Consider the following 20272-nt stretch of genomic DNA (forward strand, 5'->3'; position numbering starts at 1 on the left):
GTAGTTATAGTGAGCAAAAACCTTATACACAAGAAAAATGGGCTCTCCGTTAACAGAAATGTCTCACATTTTGTAAATGACATTGACTGAATTTTATCTGCCAATTTTAGTAAGATTTTTTTTTTTTTGTAATGTGACTGCGTACAAAAAACTATTTTCAATGTAAAATGTTCTATATAAATTCAGCAAATTGTGTGAAGTCATACATTTGAATTCAAATGTAATTGTCTAAATTAAACATATGAAGCAACTGTGTTGATAAGAACGCAAAAATGTTTGAAGAGAATAAATAAAGATATTGTAAATCCAACACGCAAGATATCCACTAAATGGCGTTCTTCAATTATTTTCATTATAAAAACAGATTTCTTGCACCGCTCATCTGTTGCATTCTCTTAGTTCAAGGATATTTTGTTTATTTGACATAGGCATAAACTAATTCATAAATAATGCATATATCTTAATGTTTATTGGCACATTAGCAGAATTGCAGATGACCAAATCCTCATAAATAGTCAAATCCATGTTAACACATCAAAGAAAAGCCTATGAAGACTCTCAGTTCAACATCTCACTGTTATCAAAATAATGCACACTTTTACTGTTTCACACAGTAAGCGCGAGATTCTCTCTCCTTAATTTGTCATGATATGAACTGTGTCTGCGGAGTAATGCTCTCCACTTTGTGATCTGCTGGATTGGCTGCTGCCTCATAGTTACAGATTGTAACCTCATGCCTGTGAGCCTGAAAGATGATAACAACAAAACAATCAAGATATTGTATGAAGGTGACTGCAAAAATGCAAATCCTTCACAATTTCTTTATAATTTTTTTTTACAGATTGAAACTTATGTTAATAGATATGATTACAATTGTCCCAAAATTTTTGTCAAAATATGTTCTTTAATATAATTTGCATTAGAGGTAGACTGATATATCGGGTTTTTTTACCGATTAATCGGCCCCAATGATTGCTTTTTGGAACTATCGGTTATATGCATCTTGGCCAGTGTTGCTATGGACCAGCACTGGAGGATTTAACAATATAAGAGAGGCCTCTAGAGGTGAAATAAAAACAACCACTAACACCTAGTGGGGATTTGCTGTATTAAAATCTTTCATCATTGACAATATTCATCCACATTTTTATCCTCAATTCAAAGCATATTTAGTTTTTTCGATTAGATAATCAGGTTGAAGTGACAACATGCAAAGAAAATGTGATTATATGGAAACATGCCCCATCGGCAAATGCATCGTGTCTCCAAATTCATTTGCATATGGTGCATCTGGTTCCAGTTAGTAAAAACAGTATTTTTTATGTATTGTTTATGTAATGTTTGTTTACCCACTACTGACCTTTGTGTACTCTCCCCGTAGCCCAATGTAATACACACGAGTGGATTCTGCCCCAAAGTTCCGAGATATGTGAATAGATAAGTGCTCCACGTTGGAGAATCTGGCAATTCTATTCAAAGTGTTTGGGGTAGACAGTCAGTGGAGATGCCCAACATGATGAAAAAAAGCAAATACTGTACTGTTTTGTGCATGTTAACATTTTTAAAACCAAACTACTTACTTGGTTGGATACTCAAGTTCAGCCAGTGGATCCCTGTTTAGACGAAACGCTTGTTCTGGCTCTCTGCTGGTGTCATCAAATGACATCTGGGGTATGTTCTTGTACCTGCTCAAAAAATACCACGTTACTTGCAACAATCAATTATGAAAATTACAAATGCATTATTATTATTATGTGAGACTCCAATAAGGCTCAATTTCCAGTGAAGACTGAGAACACACTCACAGTCTAATTTCAGCTGGGTGTGACTCATCATCTTCCCCAGCAATAATGATTCCCTTCAGCTTCACACTACCTGTAAACCTGCAGATATAACCTTTACATTTATGATAGTTACAAATAATGCATTATATTAGCAAATTACTTGAAAAGGGTATCACTGTAGCCAGAAATTAGTGCTCGCTGCGTAATAAATAATTCAATAAATAAGTGATTCATAAATATAAATTTCTTACGGTATATTAAACAGAAGTTCCTCATCAGCATCACTTTCAACAAACTGTAAATAAAATTGGAGACATACATTCATACAAATGTAATATAATTTCTAGACGAGCAATCAGTCTTCAATGTTTCAAAAGACACGCCTTGCCTTTTTGTTGCAAGATCACTTATCAATAAATAAAATTAAAAAAACATAAATATGCAAGTCATTTTAAGTTTGGCTTTATTCCATACTTGTATCTATCATCAAAAACTCCAGCAAGTTCAATGCCATCATGTCGCATCTAATAAGTTCGTTTAAATGGTACCTTCGCCCTGTCAGTGCGTTGATCCCACGGCTTGAACACCAATTTACCGTCTCCGTCTCGGCTCTCATTCAAGCACTGAAGCTTCTCTATATCAATGCGTCTGTACAGCTCATATTCCACTCCTCGCTCAGCTGGCTCGTGATCGCATTCACAGCAACCGTGACTGTGGCCGCCCCCGTGGCCGTGGCCGTGGCCGTGTCCAGACATAGCGTGAACTTGCTCTTAGAAACAACGAATACCGAAAAAAGTGCCAAAACACTCGCGGCTGCAGACGACTGTTCTAAATGCAGGGAATACAATATACGAAAGAATAACTGGATTATGTCACGTATGGTAAAATGCAACATAAACCCCCCGAACACTGGCACAAGTAGAGTAGAAGTGGTGGAAGTATGCAACATGCGAAAACGAATATGGAACGTAATTGGACCATTAAAAACAGAGGAGCCAATTAGAAATGGAGTTTGGAGTCGCCTACTTGTGGCGTATTGACGTCTGATTGGTCGCTTTCCTTTATCGTAAATAAAAGTGTTATGCACCATCTGAGGTTAATATAATAAAGTAAACACGACAGTGATAAATCATTTAGTGGATATAAATGAATGAGACAGATTAAAGGCCACTGACAAATAAGGTTGTCCAAGGTAAAAAAAATAAAATAAATAATAATAATTAAAAAAGGGAAATATTTAACAAATCTAATTTAAAGCACACACAATTGTTGTGTCTATGATTCTTTCATACATTTCTGCAAAATATTTAAAGCATTTATATACAGTATATACATATATTTTACATGCATTAGATCTATGTAAAATATATGTATATACATAAAATGCACGTGACAGCTTTACCATAGATGTCACTAAATCTCATCTCAACACATTTATTAAATGTTTAGGCTCTTATTAAGCAAATTTTTTGACATTGGTTAATAGGCATGTTAGAATTATTTTATGTTGGATTATATTAACCAATTTGTTATGTCTCTTTACAAATGGAGTGTTTGTGGACGCAGTAACATATTTAGATTTGTAGGGGGAAAAACTATTTTTTTTATTTGGATGTGAATGGTTAAAGTTAGACCCTGGGGTAAAATGCCCCCTCAGAATTGGGGCAGAAGGCCCCAAGTGGGATGTTGTTGCTTCTGTTTTTATTTTTTAATGTGTTGATTATTATAATTCATGGAGTTATTATTTAATAATTCCATTAATTTGATGTAGATTTCAAACATCTTTATTATTCTTCATAACCTATGGGTCAATTGAGTGAAATCATTCATCTGAATTTATAGTTTATTGCTATTATGGCATTGCTTCCATTAAAAATATAGGCCTATACATAATACATAAAATAGTATAGTGTGATTCAGATATCTCTTTTTGACTGGGATTCTGTTATTTGAATTATGTATTTATTACTAAATTGTCAAAATGCATACATTTACATAGATTTTATTCACATTAATGACATGTAAAAAAAAAAACTATTAAAAATGACATCATATGTATTTTATGTTATGCAAAAATCTGATTTCACATCTGAAAGGAAATGTTAAAGTGGAGATTTAGAGTGAAAATAGACTTAAAGGGAGTTCAACCAAAAATAAAAATTCTCTCATAATTTACTCACCCTACAAGATGTTTATGACTTTCTTCTGCAGAACACAAAATAAGATTTTTAGAAGAATATTTCAGCTCTGTAGCAAGGGTATACAATGCAAGGGAATGGGTGTCAAAATCCACATAAAGGGAGCATAAAAGTAATCGATATGACTCCAGTGGTTAAATCTGTGTTCAGACATGATATGATAGGTGTGGGTGAGAAACAGATAAATATCGAAGTCCTTTTTTTTTAATCATAAATTCTCCTCATTGCCCAGTAGGTGGCATATGCACATTAAAGATTGTGAATCACCAAAAACAGAAGGAGAAAAAGGATATCATATCACTTAAGACATGGATTTAACCACCTGAGTTGTATGGAGTACTTTTATGTTGCCCTTATGTGGATTTTGGAGCTTCAACGTTTTGGCACCCATTCACTTGTATTACTATGGACCTACAGAGCTGAAATATTCTTCTAAAAATCTTCATTTTTGTTCAGCATAAGTCATGCACATCTGGAATGGCATGAGGGTGAGTAAATGATGAGAGGATTTTCATTTTTGGGTGAACTATTCCTTTAAGCCCCCCAAAAATATCAAAATAACTTTGAACTCAGAAATTGAAGACATTAGTAGAGGTGTATTCAGGTAATTGTTTTGTGTGAATTGCATTTTTAATGTATTTTTTAATAGCTTAATTGAGCCGAAAGACAACAAATGAGCGTCTAGTCATAAATAAAAAAAAAAAGAGAGAGCAACACATGGATTTTATTAAAAATGTCAATAGAACACTTAAAATCTATTAAAATGACTTCTTGATCTTTCATTCAAGGCAAGGTCCAGGGCTGTCAGGTCCATTGATTTTAAAATAAATATGGTGTGGAAGAGTCCTTGAACATTTCACATCTCATTCATCCTCTCACTTTGCCATATGATCATATATTCCGTTCCATGACAATGAAATTGTTAAAGCAGTAAGCAGTTAAATAAACATAAAACAGTGATTCTGGTGTCTCATGGTAATATGTAGTGTAAAAATTGTTTTCATTATGTGTTCATCTGAGCATGATGGTAATGCTATGACATAATTGAAGGTGGACTCGGCAATCTTTTCCTCATTAAAAGGTTTACACAAGGAAATGAATAGTACATTTGAAAAATATGTTTAAAATCATGTATACTCGCATGAGATGAAGAATCCAGTTATATCAGTAGCCTAATAAAAGGGTGGCCTCATGTTGAGATCACATGAACAATGGAATACTACTCACTTTATCTCAGTAACCTCCCCATTAATGGATACTTTCTCTCACAGGATAAAAAATTCATGGCTAGCTGTGAATAGCAGGCATCTGTTAAAAACTAAAAGTCTAAGACGACTGCCAGCTTGGCCAGCACAGCATAAACAGAAAAAATACAGAGTGTACCTTTAAGTGTTGGTGGTGTGATTGCTTCCAGTGAGCTGTATTGATAATACTGTAAGCATAAAAACATAAGAGGTGAGAGGGCATTGCACATTTCCTATGAAGCATTACAGCAAAAAAAAGGTTTCCTCCTCCAGTCTCAGTCTCTTCTCTCATTCCCTCAAAAACTATTGCCGTTTTCTTCCCTTTACCGCCGGGAAAATCTGTTCTTGAATGCTTTGATAGTCTTAGCCATCATGGGGGCAATTTCTGAAAGAAAGAAAAGTTAAAGAGAAGTGGAATAAATTGTACAATCTGTTAAAATACAACCAGTTTCAAGCAATTCAACTTCATGTATGGGCAAAATATTGAAATGATTATCATCTTATCAACACAAATGGATTATAATAAATACACAATATATACATTTTCATGCAACAAAAAAAAAATCAGGTAGATGAAGAGAAGGCTGTAGGTAAAAGATATTTTCTTCCATAACAATTTCCTCTTTGACTCACTTTTGACCTGTGTTTTTTCTCTGGCATTGTGGCCACCAGCACTGTTGGGGGTGGGGGGCGAGGAGCGAGACGACGATTCAGGGGGACTGCTGTAAGATGACTGGCCAACATCAATGGGCTTGATAAGTGAGCTGTAGTTTGATGCTGGTCTAATCCTACGTATGAGGAATCAGAATTTACCACCATTTTTTGTATCTTCAACTTAAGATGTAGTGTAGGTGACTAGTGCAGCATTTACGTACTTGGGAGAGGGAGCAACAGTAGCAGCGCTTGTGCTGGGAGATCCATTTTTAGTGCCAAACTTCTCCTGTCTCCGGCGGACATCACGTGGCGGTTTAGCAACAGAGTTGACAAATGCCATTTTAACCTGCCGCCCTGATAAGAGTAAATAATCCACATACAAACATTGAATTATCCTCATCACCACAAACACCAAGATTTAATTGGAGTTTTGAAGGATGTATTTATTACAGGAAAAAAAAACATTCTGCTTGCTTCTCCAGGGAGATTGACTGGATTGTGCATGTACAGTATCTCCTATTCAACCAAATTTATTATTTGTGTCGAGTGTGAATAATTTATACACGATTAATAATCGTGTTGAGTTGTGATAATGCATACGTCTAAACGTCTTCTTGCTTAGGCTTATTGCTTTCGTTCTTCTAAGAACTTGGTTTCTATTTGGACAGAAAGATTGTTTTAACCTGTAGATGTTAAAAAATTCTGTGTCAAATTTCAAATGTGTGGAAAGGCTGGAACCGAGACAAATGTATTCAACCAAATGTAATCAAAGGCAATCTTTTCCCAAAAAAGGAATTCATAAAATAAATCATTATCCTCCTGGGTGCTGTTCATCCATATTTTAACAATTTTAGCGTGTCGGTTGAAGAAATTAACAAGTCTAAAAAGCCTAGATTTACATTTGCAGTTTTAAACGTAACGCAATGTAACACATTATCTAAATATGTTTATTAAAATAGCCATTTGTGTGTGTACCTTTAGGTTTGTTTGCATGGGCAGAACTGATGTTCATCGTGAGCTTGCGCAGACGCTCTTCTCGTTCCTCATGGAGCCGGAGATACAGTTCCCTCCAAGACTCAAACTCCTGAGGAGCTTCGTGCTTAAAATCCCGCTGACAGTGTCTCATCCACAGATCATCGGAGTCTTCTGTAAAATACTGAGAGAAAGACACATATAATGACAGACTTGTCTACTACAGCAGAATGTTCTTCATGGGGAAAAGTACTTAATTTGCTTCGAAATATGCTTAATGGTCCACAATTCATTATATCCAAGTATAATGAACAGACAAGTCAAGGTCAATGTGTGTGTAGCTGCAGTGTTTGTGCGCATTGACACGCATACCTGATTACATTGCTCAATCCGATAAAGCTGCTCAGGAGTGCATCTCTCCAGAACTGGTTCCAGAATCTCATATGGTACTCCACCCACTTCATCGATTGCTGGGAAAATATGAGTAACATATGAGCAAAAAAGCTGATTCATAACCTGATTCATATGCCTGATTTGATCAGCACCATCTTAATTGGAGTACACTTGTGCAACATTCAGTTAAATTTAATCCTGATAAAACAAGTGAAATTATTAAACAATAATGCTATTACAATTATTTATTAAAGGTGCATCTCTGCAGACATACTGTATAAGTATAAATCTTTCTGATATTTTGATAGTGGAAAACTTACAATCAATGTTGTTCTGGAGGACTCTAATGCACTGTTCATACAGACTCATCATTTTTGGTAAGTATGCCGTCTTTGAGCCAGAGTACACCACCATTTTCGAGTTAAGCCGTCGGCCTATGCAGCCAGCACCTTCTTCATCGTATAACACAGGGACTGGAGGAGAAATTCAATTGAGGAGCGCATTCCAATTCCATGCAGATGGAAACATTCTGATTTATAGTTTTTATTCATTATAAACTACTTTTTTTCATATGTATACAATATATTCATCAACTCACTCAAAGCTAAAACGAGTCTCAGACAAGTATCTATCTATGTAAACACTCTACAGTAAATACCGTCTGATAGCTGTTGTAATTTACAGGCAGGCATATACAAACTCACTATGAATCATATGTCTGCTTGTTGAATGTTGCACTATTACAGCATTTCAATTATTTTTGTCCATTTAACTGCAATGTGTAAAAATGACAATAAACCTGAATTTATTTCCAGTATGTCAAAAAAGTTCAAATAGAGTTGGGCTTAAACTGTGCCAACAGTGGAAAAAAAATACCTTTGCGTTTCTGGGGGGACAGTGGAGTAAGATCAATGGAGGGCAGGGGTCTGTAAGTCTGAATGGCCGGCAAAGGAATATCAGGAAGAGTGGGAACCAAATCCACAACCTGGGAAAAAAGGAGTGGATTAAAAAACTTTCAACACAAGGCTTGTTTTCTACCAGCTTGCTATAATACAAATGGTTAACTGCAATTAAAACACCACAATAACAGTTTAATTCTGTTGCCTGGCCAGAAAAAAACAGTACTACCTCACCTTCTTGCGTTTCTCTGAAACAGTGGGCATGGTCATAGAGGAGGAGGATGGCTTGGAACGTTTACTGCTGGTCCCATTGGCTTTGCTAGACTTAGAGGAAACAGATGGAACAGGGGCAGGAGGCTGAGTGGGTCGCGAGGGCTGCTTTTTCTTTTTTTTACTTGGGGTCGGAGCGTCGTATGTGAGAAAGGATTCAAAAGACATGGTGGGAGCCTCAAATGGCTCCTCATCCTCGTCCACTTGCTCTGGAACTTCTCTTCTCTCCTTTGATTTTCCTTAAAGAAAAAACAGATCAGTTTTAAGTTCTTTCTCAGATTTAACAAGAATATCCCAAAACAGAATTATCTAAAAAATATTAAAAGAATAGTTCAACCAAAAATGACAAAGAAATTGTCAAAAATGTCAATAATTTGTAAAATCGTGTCATTATATACTAACCCTCATTTTGTTCTAAAACTGTATGCTGATAATTATTCTGTGGAACACAAAACAAGACATTTTTGAAGAATTGTTATGCAGCTCTTGCCATAAAGCAACAGTTCATAGTAACCAGTGGCCGTCAGGCTCCAAAAAAGGACAAATTAACACCATAAAAGCACAATTAAAGTAGTCCATGCAACTTGTGTGCTTAATTGCAAGTCTTCCATTTGTGGAAGTCTTAATCACAAGCCATATGATAGGTGTGTATGAGGAAAATACCTACATTTAAATTGGTATTTAATTGGTATGAAGCTCGCATTTGGTGACATCCACATTCAAAAAAATGGCATGTCAACATTATCGACACCAACATGGCATTGGTTCTCACATGCATAGTAACTAAACACGATGCATTGGTTTGTTTTTTTTTATTCTGGATGCGAATGCTGGCTTCTGGGGAGGGCATATCACTGAATAATGACTTAAATTCCTTAAATTCAGTTTACTTTGAAATGTCATTGACCATGTTTACATGCACTTAAGAAAACAGTTTATTACAGGTTTTTTGCAGAAAGCGGCATTCTTAAACATTGTGTAAACGAGAACACCACTTTCCTTGTGCAGCTTAAGTGATTAAGAGAAAGACGTTCCAAACACCTGGATTTCTCCCGAAGAATGCAGCTTATGTGGCCACGTAAATGCATAAGTGATGTTCTTGGGTTTTTGTATGTGCACGAACAGACCGGATAACAAACATCATAGAATGCAGCCCAACAACAAGTGAACACAGCGGATAGAATTGAACATTTCTGGGAGTACAGTGTGAAAAGCACAGACTATAAACTATTCTCATTTATAAACAACAATATAAAATAGTGCCTGTCCCTCACGTTCCCATATATGCGCTCATATATTGAAGAAATCCCAGAGTTTTACGTAAAAGGGGATTACCCAAGCACAAAAAAGAAGTGGTTCGGGAAGAATTAAAGGCTATGCTGGATATGGGAACAATAGAAGAATCCAACAGTGACTGGGCCAGCCTGGTGGTTCTGATTCCTAAGAGTGATGGCTCAGTCCGATTCTGTGTGGATTATATAAAAGTCAATGCGGTGTCTAAATTGTATGTGTATTCGAGGCCTCAGATTGATTGATTGAAGCTGACTGCATGTGCTAATATTGAGCTGAAAGGTAACCCGTTTGTGTAAACTTAAAAGTGTGCAAAATAAATATTTATGTTGGATTGTTTGCCGGCTCCCGATTCCTCCATCACAAGGAAGTTAGTGATCTGTCACACACATATATGCAATATATTATTTATATTGAATCGCAATCGAATCAAGAGATTATGAAATGGAATGGAATCTGGAAATCTGTATCAATACCTCGACCAAGTAAGAACTGCACAACAGTTCTTCTTAAATTTCTACTTTGATGTTCCACAAAAAAATAAATAACATATGTGTTTGATTGGTACAAGGGTAAGAATACTATGACAGAATTTTCATTTATGTAAGAACTGTTCCTTAAAGCATTAGAGGAACTGCCTTTTGACAAATCAAACATTCTTACCATCACTTCCTTTTTTCTTTTCTCTCTTTCCTTCATGTGAGGTTTTATACCGATCATGTTTCGATTTGTGATTCGTTCCACCCTGTTGCTCTCTGTCGGCTCTACGTGTGCTGCTGACACCCGCTGCCAGTGCTCGGTGCTTCTGTCTCTCCTGTTCCCGGACATCATGAGAACTGTGCTCTCTGATTGGCTCTTTGTGTGGTCTAATGTCATTTTGTGGGGGACTGGGCTCCAGCTCCGGCTCCTGCTCTGGAGGGCTTTCATACTCGTCTGACTGATACTCCCTTGCGTTGCTGTGCCTGTACTGTGAGCTGTAGTGCTGCGGGGGGGAGGGGGAGTATCCATGTTGGTATTCCTCCTCCTGGTGTTCATCCTCCATAAGTTGAGGTTCCTCTTGAGACTGCTCCCTGACTCGTTTGTGCCCTCCAGGCTCATTAATGTGTGAGTGGGAATGCCCCTCCTTTACACTTGGTCTTTTGATAAACATGAAACAAATAGACACTTACATATTGCAAGACAACTACAAGTTTTGCAAAGAATTGTTGTGATCAGATTAAACATTTTAAATTACACAATTCATATTGCCTAATACACTTAAAGGGATAGTTCACCCAAAAATGAAAACTCTGTCATCAATTACTCACCCTCATGTTGTTAAACCCCAGATTTCCGGCCTACCCAAGATTTTGTTTTATTATGATGCATTCGGTCTCAGACATTTGGCTCATTGGTCGCTTCCACCTGAGACAGCCCATCCCTGGTTTTGTTTTGAAAAGAATGTTCTTGCCCCTATTTCACCAATGAAAAGCCTCTCTATTAAACTAATTGGAGAAGTTATATGGCAGAATCCAAACTTATGTATTAATATGTTCCCTTTCTGCTGGTCAGAGTGGATTTTGAAGGGGGTTACTACACTCTGTGAACTATGTGTTAGAGTGTTGAGATCTTTTGAAAATATGGTTCAACATTTTAGGATTCCCAGAACTCAGTTCTTTAGGTATTTACAGCTGCACCACCTGCTCTGTACTATTTGTGGGGGTAGTATACACCCCCCAAAAGCAGTAGATACTCTTAAAAGTAGTGATTAATGCATTTGGAAAAGGCCATGAGGCATCAGTGTATTACTCCCTGCTAATTCAGAGTCTGGGGGACGGAGCATCAACTTTACTCAAGAGATTATGGAAGATCTAAATTTTGTATTGGAGGAGGGAGAGTGGACTAGGATTCTAAAAAACATCAAGTCTACATCTAGAGATGCAAGTGAGCGCCTTCTGCAATTTAAGATTTTACATAGATTCTATTGGACCCCCTAGATTGTATAGGCTGGGTCTTAAAGACACACCCACCTGCTGGTGATGCAAATCAGAAGATGGGGACACAGCCCATGTTTTCTGGTGGTGTGTTAAGATACAAGAATTCTGGTTGAGGGTCCAGAGTTTTATGGGTGATGTATTAGGTACTCAAATCTCATTTTGCCCCAGACACTGTATTTTAGGTGATGGGGCAGTCATTGATGTAGGGGATAAGTACATGTAGAATTGGATCCTGGCTGGTGTTATGATAGGCAGACAGGTTATCCTTAGGGGATGAAGGTCGGCTGGAGTGCCCTCGTTTCTTGAATGGTACATGGAGATAGGCAGGATAGCAGCATTTGAAGAGTTGTCATTTAGAAGTCTAGGCAACAAAGATTTGTTCATCAAGAAATGGGGCAGATATTTAGCCTTTTTAGAAGTCTCTCGGGGAGGAGCAGTGGAGTATTGTTTTAAATGTGTGTGTTGTAGCCTTTTTATGTTTTTTTTTTTTAATACATGTATATACATTTCTAAATATTTTCTACTGTTTTATTGTCTGTTTGTGTGTCTTTGTCAACTGACATTTGACCACTGGGATATCTGTTTGTGTTTTGTGGGGGGAAGGGTTGTAAATTATATAACGTGATTCCAAATATTCTGTTATTTTTTTATTTGTCATTTTTTTTATATATATGGTATATGGAATCAATACATTTGTTAATACAAAAATAAAACAAACCCAGATTTCCTTTTAGATGTTCAGAAGCATGACACTCTCAGTCACCATTTACTTTTATTATATGATAAAAAACATGCAATGAAAGTGAATGGCGACTGAAACTAAAAAGTCTCAGGTGGTGACATGACTAAAAAGTAATTTAGGTTTGGAACTACATGAGGGTGAGTAAATTATGGCAGAATTTTTCTTTTTAGGTGAAATACCCCTTTATACTACTAAAAAGGGGCATACTACTTTATACTACTTTAATTACAAAGTAATTACAAAGTCCAACATGGCAGCACACCGTAAGCCTTGCGTGTGATTAACTAAAGCAGACGAAAATACAAACCCCATCAATGTAAAACGTACCTGTCTGCAGACCTCTCTGGAACCAACTTTTTCCACTTGGCCACAAGGTTCTTTGCGGCCTCCCCAGCAACTTCATGTTTGCGAAGGGAATTTACAGTCTTTCCAACACCCGTTTCCTGCAAGAATTTGAGAAAATGAAACAAAGCTAAAGAACTCATTTCAGAACAACTGTTAAACCAAACCAGAACTTTAAACTGAACATCAACAATCGAATAATCTTACCACCAGGATGTCTACTGTTATGGGCAGCTCTCCCAGCCTTTTGAGAGTTTTAAGAAGCTAGACAGAACAAGATGAGGGGGGAAATAATTAAGAGAAAGAAATATACATTTATTACATAGTTTAAAAAACTTTCAGTGCATTACTAAGGAGTAGTTTGTCCAAAAATGAAATTTCTCTCATCATTTACTCACCCTTATGCCATCTCAGATGTGTATGACTTTTTAGGAGCTTCAAAGTTTTGGTCACCATTCACTTGCATTTTGAGGACCAACAGAGCTGAGATATTCTTCTTAAAATCTCCATTTGTGTTGTGCAGAATAAAGTCATACACATCTGGAATGGCATGAGGGTGAGAGAATTTTCATTTTCGGTGAACTATACTTTAAATGGCAATACCATGGTACCGAATGATTGGCATATTATGTACCATGGTATTTACAAGGTACTCCAAGGTACTTCAAAGAATGTCATGTTATTACATTAGTTCATGCACCAACAGACTTGGAATTACTATGGTATATCATATGGCAGCACTGTAGTACTTTTTGTTCATGTACACAAGGAAGACTCAAACGTTTTTAAGTAACAAACAGGTTTGTATTTGTCTGCACAGAGTCCCAAGACGTCATGCCAAAGTTACCAAATCAAATATGCAAAAGAAGTGCATACTAAGAAAAACACTTTCAATTTGCCAAGTGTCGTCGTGGCCCAGAGAAGAACAGGGTTCGACATCAGGAATTTGGCTGCAACTCAAATTCTAGTGAGCTGCCTACCTAGAAAGTACTTTGCGCCGTAAAATATAGAGCACTATGTAAGGCGCCGTTCAGACCGAACACGTTTTGGTGCTATGAAAAAAAATCAGCGCCACGAAAAGAACGGAATGCGAATGTCTCGAGACGCGTTTTAACAGTTGAAGTTCTTTTAACTTGCAAGGCGATCATGCGCGAGTCGCGGCGCAATGTTCAAAGACGTCCATCTAGCGCAATACATAGGAAAACGACCTAAGAACGCGTTCCGTGGGAACGGGCCCTCATAATGCAATCTACGTAGACTGCTCACTAGTTTTTGCGACACCGCCTTAGTGTAAACACATGAACTATTGACAACATTATACAGAAGAAAAAGTGAGTTATTAATCTGCCGGTCTTGTAAAATAAACCTTACGCGTCTTCGAGTGATTAACAGACTCTTCGCTGTATTAAAGACGGCCTGTCTCTGTCAGTGCCACCTTAATAAAATCGCTGTGGTTGTCATTTCTGTTTATTAAGTACAAGGTTCTGAGAAAGTGGCTCGATGCGGAGTTTTGACTGACGGTATTCGGCTGGATTTGATATATTTGAGGAAATAAATGTAGAAGGGCAAAGCTATCTCAGACTTATCTAAACAACCCCCTCTAGATAGCTGTTCCATGCTCCTTCGGGAAGACACTCGCAGAAGTGCGTATAACATTGTCGTAAAAGGTGTGAAAGAATCGACGTAAAGTAATCGCTTTCAAAGGCGATCGTGTCGTCTCTCCGAGAAGGTTTCGTACCTTGCGAGGCTCTTGATTTTCTGCAAGCCTTAACTGCAACTTCTCGACTGCTTCCAGTATCTCCTCCGCCATGTTTACAGCTGGTACATGTTGCCCGGAAGCCGCTTCATTACAACAGCAGTGGGGGGTGTCTGCTGGTCTGCTGTTGTTTCCATGGTGTTTCAGACTGCTGCGAACTTCCGTCAGTCCAAATGGAGATCCCGGAAGAACGTCATAAAGCTGTCATAAATCATGCAGTCATCACGATGGGGTCCAGGTGTATTTATTGTGGCGAATTTGATCATTAACTCTTGTGCGACCTTCAGGACATTTTATCTTTTCAGTTTTGTTATTTCATTCATTTTGGCTGTGTTAATGCCAACGGCATAAATGTTGCCGGAATAGTTATATTTCAACCTCAGTTCCTATAAAACATCTATAATGCACTGTGTACACAAAATAGTTACACTCATGACATTAAGGACAAAAATGTCCCCATTGAAACTAATAAAAATGGCAATGTTTGATCCCAGTAACATTATAGCAAAATAATCATGAATTCTATGACAATATGCTTTCATTCCGGAGCCCAGACTTCAAAATGGAAATGTTTAATATATTCCACCAGATGGCGCCATTTTTCATTTTTAACCAATGGAGATAACGCATGCTTTTTTCCTATTTTCTGTTTGCTGTATTATAAAGCACTGCAGGCCAAAATAAAATCTGTTGGTGTAGATGTCAGTGTGTTTGTGTGTGTGTGTGTGTGTGTGTGTGCGTGCGTGCGTGCGTGCGTGCGTGCGTGCGTGCGTGTGTGTGTGTCAGTCATTCGACCCGTGTCACCGGTTGGATCTGTCCCGTGACCTCCTGCCAGCGGGCGTTCGACACATCACGTGGCCTTAACGTGCACATAGCCTGGCACAAGCGTCGTGGTGACGTCACCGCCACTTAGTGACGAATGGCGGTTGTTTGTTGTTTGTTTGTTTGTGTGTGTGTGAAAAACAACAATGGCTCTATGTAAACAAACTGCCATTTAAAAGTTAAAATCCTGAAAATCAATGAATATTCGGTAGTTAGGATCAGGACTGATGTTGGATAAAAATCTTACCTAATTAAAAGTGGAAAATAATATTAATATATAATATTATTATGGCAGTTCTTTTACTACTTCATTTTTTATTGATGCACAAGGTTTAAGCATTGTGGTTTTTGCATATACAGCCCACTTGGTAAAACCCCAAAGAAGTGTCAGTGTGGTTTGCAAACTCGATTTACCTAAAATTTACATATAAAATGTCTGATTTTGAATGTATCAAAATATTTACTTTGTTACATTATTCAAAATACAAAAAAGAACTATGGTACAGTGATGCTTTCTATGATATTTTGATAAATACCATGGCACTCAATGATAACCATAATCAAAATATTACGATATGATACGATACAATATTACTTTATTCATCCCCAAGTGGAAATTGAGGTGTTACAGCAGAAACAAAAATACAAAAACAGAAAGTAGCAATACACCATCAAATAATGAATATGAGAGAAGACGAAGACAATAAATATAAATAGGCAATTCCCTGAAGATAAATAGGGATTAAGAATTTAAATGTGCAAAAATATTGTGCAAATTTGTGCAATCCTTAGGCAAAAAGCACAGCGCTTGTAAATTGAAAATACGCTGACTACCACCTCTAGAGTTGCGAGTTCGAATCCAGCCAGGTCTCCTAAGCAACCAAATTGACCCGGTTGCTAGGGAGGGTAGAGTCACAAGGCCTTTTGACCTCCACCACCCAGATCAGGGGTGCCCAATACGTCGATCGCAAAGGCAATGCTGGTAGATCGCACAAAATGTAAATGTACTTTCGTTAAATTTTAATACAAATAAATATAATGTCTTTCCTTCTTTTAGTTTCTGTCTGACTTGCGCTTGACGAGTAAATATTGACCAGACGAGGTTTTGTTTATTCAGTTGCCATGACAACTATGTTTGCACATAAGAGCCTTCCAAGGACTTCTGAAAATAGAGCGCGAAATTGCGATGCTACTGCCCGGATTAGGATTCCATTCAGTGCAAGTCATCAGAATAAGGTAAATGCCCTGGCTATTGTAATCTATTGTGCTGTAGGTGTTTTGGGTTTAGTGTTAAAACTGAATGATATCAACATTGAACATTATTATATATTTTTTTTTTATTAATTAGAAGATGAATTACATGTAGGGATACATGCAGTAGTCCCAACAAGCATTTTCTTATTTTAAATGAAACTGTTTTTTTAGTTGGTAGATCTTATTGAGTTGGTCATTTAAAAGTAGATCATCACACAAAAAAGTGTGGGCACCCCTGACCCAGATTGAGCCGAGTCACTACGCCACCACGAGAGAAAATAATAAATCAACCCACAAATACCCCCCCACACACACACACACACAGCACAAACGAATGGAATAGTTGTGATGATTATTTAATTATATGGGGTGCCATCTTCACCGAGGTGAATTACACACATCCCCAAAAAACATGTGTTGTGTCCCCATCTTCTGATTGGCATTGCAGCAGGGGGTTGTCTTTAAGACCAAGCCTATACAATCTAGGGGGGGTCCAAAAGAATTTATGTAAAATATTAAATAGCATCAGACACACTCTTGCATCTCTAGATACAGACTTGATATTTTTTAGAATCCTAGCCCACACTCCCTCCTCAAATACCAAATGTAATGCCTTTGTCTACACATGTCATTTGAAAACGCATTTCTTTCTCTCCGTTTTGGCCTTCCGTCCACACTGAGATGGTGTTTTTTGTCTGCGAAAACTGAGCTTTTTGAAAATGCTGTCCTAAGTGGATACCTTTGAAAAAGCAGTTTTCGCGTTGTAGTGTGGACTGTGAAAACTGATATATCTGAAAAGGATTATGTATTTGTTGCCATGTGACGCAGTCATGTGATCTGTCCAGATGGTGGCCCGTGTTATAGCAGCCCTGTTGTACTTGATACTCACTTTGATAGCATTGTTAAAAAATAAATGTTACTTTGTACAACCATCACATTGCGTTCCTTCAAAGGTGAAGGGAAGTTTACTCGGCATTGGTGTCCTGCGACGGAACACGAGGACAATTGTGTTTCAGACTGTACATGCAACGGGGATTTTCCGCATGCGCAGTAACATAATTTAAGCATTTTCATACGTTTCAGTGTGGACGAGCAACTTTTGGAAAATGCTTGAAAATGCCTAAATCTTTCTCCCATAATCTCTTGAGAGAAATTGAAGTTCCATCACCCAGACTCTGAATTAGCAGGGAGTAATACACTGATGCCTCATGACCTTTTCCAAAGCAGTAATCTGCCACTTTAGGAGGGTGTATGCTACTCCCATAAATAGTAGAGAGCACGTGGCGCAGCTGTAAATACCTAAATATAGGTCACCGACACTGATCTATATATATATAGATCAGTGGTCACCGAGCATATTAACCTCCCTCACAATCCACTCCGACAAACTGAAAGGGGACTTATTAATACGTAATTTTGGGTTCCGCCATATGCTTGAGGTAACATTTAAATAAATGTCAGAATTAAACACTTTAGACACTTTTGTCCATACCATGTGCAAATGCAAGATAATGGGGTGTAACTTAACTTCTCCTGTAAGTTTAACAGAAAGGCTTCGCAATGGCAAAATAGGGGCAAGAACTTTCTGTTCAGTACAAAACCAGGGAGGGGCACTTTCAGGTGGAAGCGACCAATGAGCAAATACATAATAATAAAACAAAATCTTGGGTAGGCCTAGCCCACCTTTGTCAATAATCCTATGTAATTTATTGAAATGTAATCTGGGACATTTACCATTCCAAATGAAGGACTTCGCTATGCTAACAAATTGCTTGAAATAAAAGAGGAGGAAATCTACAGGGAGAGATTGTAACAGGTAATTGAATTTTGTAATACAATTAATTTTAATAACATTAATCTTCACAATCATCGCCCACCTGCCCACATCGCTCGAAAACCTTTTTATTAAAAAGTCAAAATTAACTAAATCACACAAATTTACTGGGAATAAAATACCCAGATACTTAATGCCCTGTTTGGGCCACTGGAAGGCGCCCGATTGAAGCCGTTACTGTGCAGTACGCTCTCAGAGCCAAAGCTCCAGATTTAGACCAATTGACTCTGTATCCTGAGATTTTAGAAAAGGAATTAAAAAATCGGTAGAGGCACGGCATAGATCTAGTGGGGTCAGAGACGAATAATAAATTATAATCTGCATGTGGCAGGGCGGAGGGCGGGGCCGGGTCGTGATCCTACACACCCGGTCCCGTATTAGGCTAATCAAGCCTCCAAGGTTTAAAGGTCGACTGCAGAGGATCGTGCGGGAGAGAGAGATAGTTTACGGACATGTCCGTCATTTGTGTGTTTGTGTCTTTGTTTTAAGTTTCTCATTAAAACTATCATTTATTTATTTATTTATTTATTTTATTTATGCATTTGGCAGACGCTTTTATCCAAAGCGACTTACAGTGCACTTATTTCAGGGACAATCCCCCCAGAGCAACCTGAAGTTAAGTGCCTTGCTCAAGGACACAATGGTGGTGACTGTGGGGATCGAACCAACAACCTTCTGATTAACAGTTGTGTGCATTAGCCCACTACGCCACCACCACTTCATTTATATTATCAAGCCGTTTCTCGCCTCCTCCTTTCCATTGATCCCTTTACACTGCATTAAGCAAAAGTTTATGCGCCATACCTCCCGTCATTATCCCTGGAAAATCATCCTCCCTTCTTCTCATGGCTGCTAATGCTTCCAGGGCAAGACAGAACAAAAAAAGAGGAAAAAGGGCAACCCTGCCGGGTGCCCCTATCCAGAATAAAATAATCTGTAATGAATAAATTTGTTTGTACTGCTGCTACCGTCTATAAAGAAACTTAATCCATCCAATAAAAGTATTCCCAAACCAAATAATTCCAAAATCTTAAAAAGATAATCCCATTCTACCATATCAAATGCTATTTCAGCATCAAGTGAGATGGCAGTGACCGGAGTCTGATCATTCGCCAATGACCACATAATATTGATGAAACACCTAATGTTATCAGAAGAGCTGCAGCAATGAATAAACCCCATCTGATCTATATGTATAAGAGATGTCATAACTTTACTTTTTTGAAAGTTTTGACAATATTTTTATTTCTAGCTGGATCATGGGGATGATAACTCTTACACACGCTTTGATCTTTGTCCTTTTATAACAATCATATTATTAATAATATGTATAATAATCTGTACAATGATTGTGTAAGTACAAAGTACATTAATGAGTGAACATTTTAAATAAATACATTTATGATATAAAATAATAAGTACATAGGTAAAGCAGTCTGCTTAATGAAGTATGCGCTAGTCCTAAACATTACCATGTTTTATGACTTCACACAAACACAAGGACGTAACACATGATATAACAAAAGAAAAACATGACAGCATGTGGTACTCTTTGTTAGTTATAGTCAACAAAGAAAACAGGGACAAATGTGTTGATTTTGATTCTTTGAATCTTAAGAATCTTCCCTACAAATCACATATTCCTCTCAGTGTCTATGGGGGTAGAGCACTGTTCTTGACATGGGTGTTAATAAAGAATATCACTGCCTTTATTTCATATCAGGTTAGAGGCAGTAGGGCAAGTGGTTTTTTGGGGAGTGGTGGGTGGCTGTATATGGAGATGGAGAGGGTTTGGGGACTGTAGGTTCATGTTACAGAGCTTTGGTTGGTCCATCCTTTCCA

General features: G+C 37.6%; 2 protein-coding genes across 2 annotated transcripts; both read right to left on the reverse strand.

Moving 5' to 3' along the window:
- Positions 1-367: 367 nt before the first annotated feature.
- LOC127650963 (PITH domain-containing protein 1) lies at positions 368-2730 on the reverse strand. Its single transcript, XM_052136645.1, has 6 exons — positions 2333-2730; positions 2036-2079; positions 1806-1883; positions 1581-1685; positions 1361-1469; positions 368-745 (listed from the first exon to the last, which is right to left on the reverse strand). The coding sequence occupies exons 1-6, from the start codon at positions 2537-2539 to the stop codon at positions 644-646; spliced, it is 645 nt and encodes a 214-aa protein (XP_051992605.1). The 5' UTR covers positions 2540-2730; the 3' UTR covers positions 368-643.
- A 1107-nt stretch (positions 2731-3837) lies between these two features.
- LOC127650511 (elongin-A-like) lies at positions 3838-14659 on the reverse strand. Its single transcript, XM_052135967.1, has 12 exons — positions 14503-14659; positions 12972-13028; positions 12750-12865; positions 10368-10840; positions 8379-8653; positions 8122-8230; positions 7566-7718; positions 7225-7322; positions 6856-7036; positions 6102-6234; positions 5860-6014; positions 3838-5611 (listed from the first exon to the last, which is right to left on the reverse strand). The coding sequence occupies exons 1-12, from the start codon at positions 14572-14574 to the stop codon at positions 5550-5552; spliced, it is 1884 nt and encodes a 627-aa protein (XP_051991927.1). The 5' UTR covers positions 14575-14659; the 3' UTR covers positions 3838-5549.
- Between the last annotated feature and the right edge of the window lie 5613 nt (positions 14660-20272).

Source organism: Xyrauchen texanus, chromosome 10 (genome assembly GCF_025860055.1).
Source record: "Xyrauchen texanus isolate HMW12.3.18 chromosome 10, RBS_HiC_50CHRs, whole genome shotgun sequence".
NCBI lineage: Eukaryota > Metazoa > Chordata > Actinopteri > Cypriniformes > Catostomidae > Xyrauchen > Xyrauchen texanus.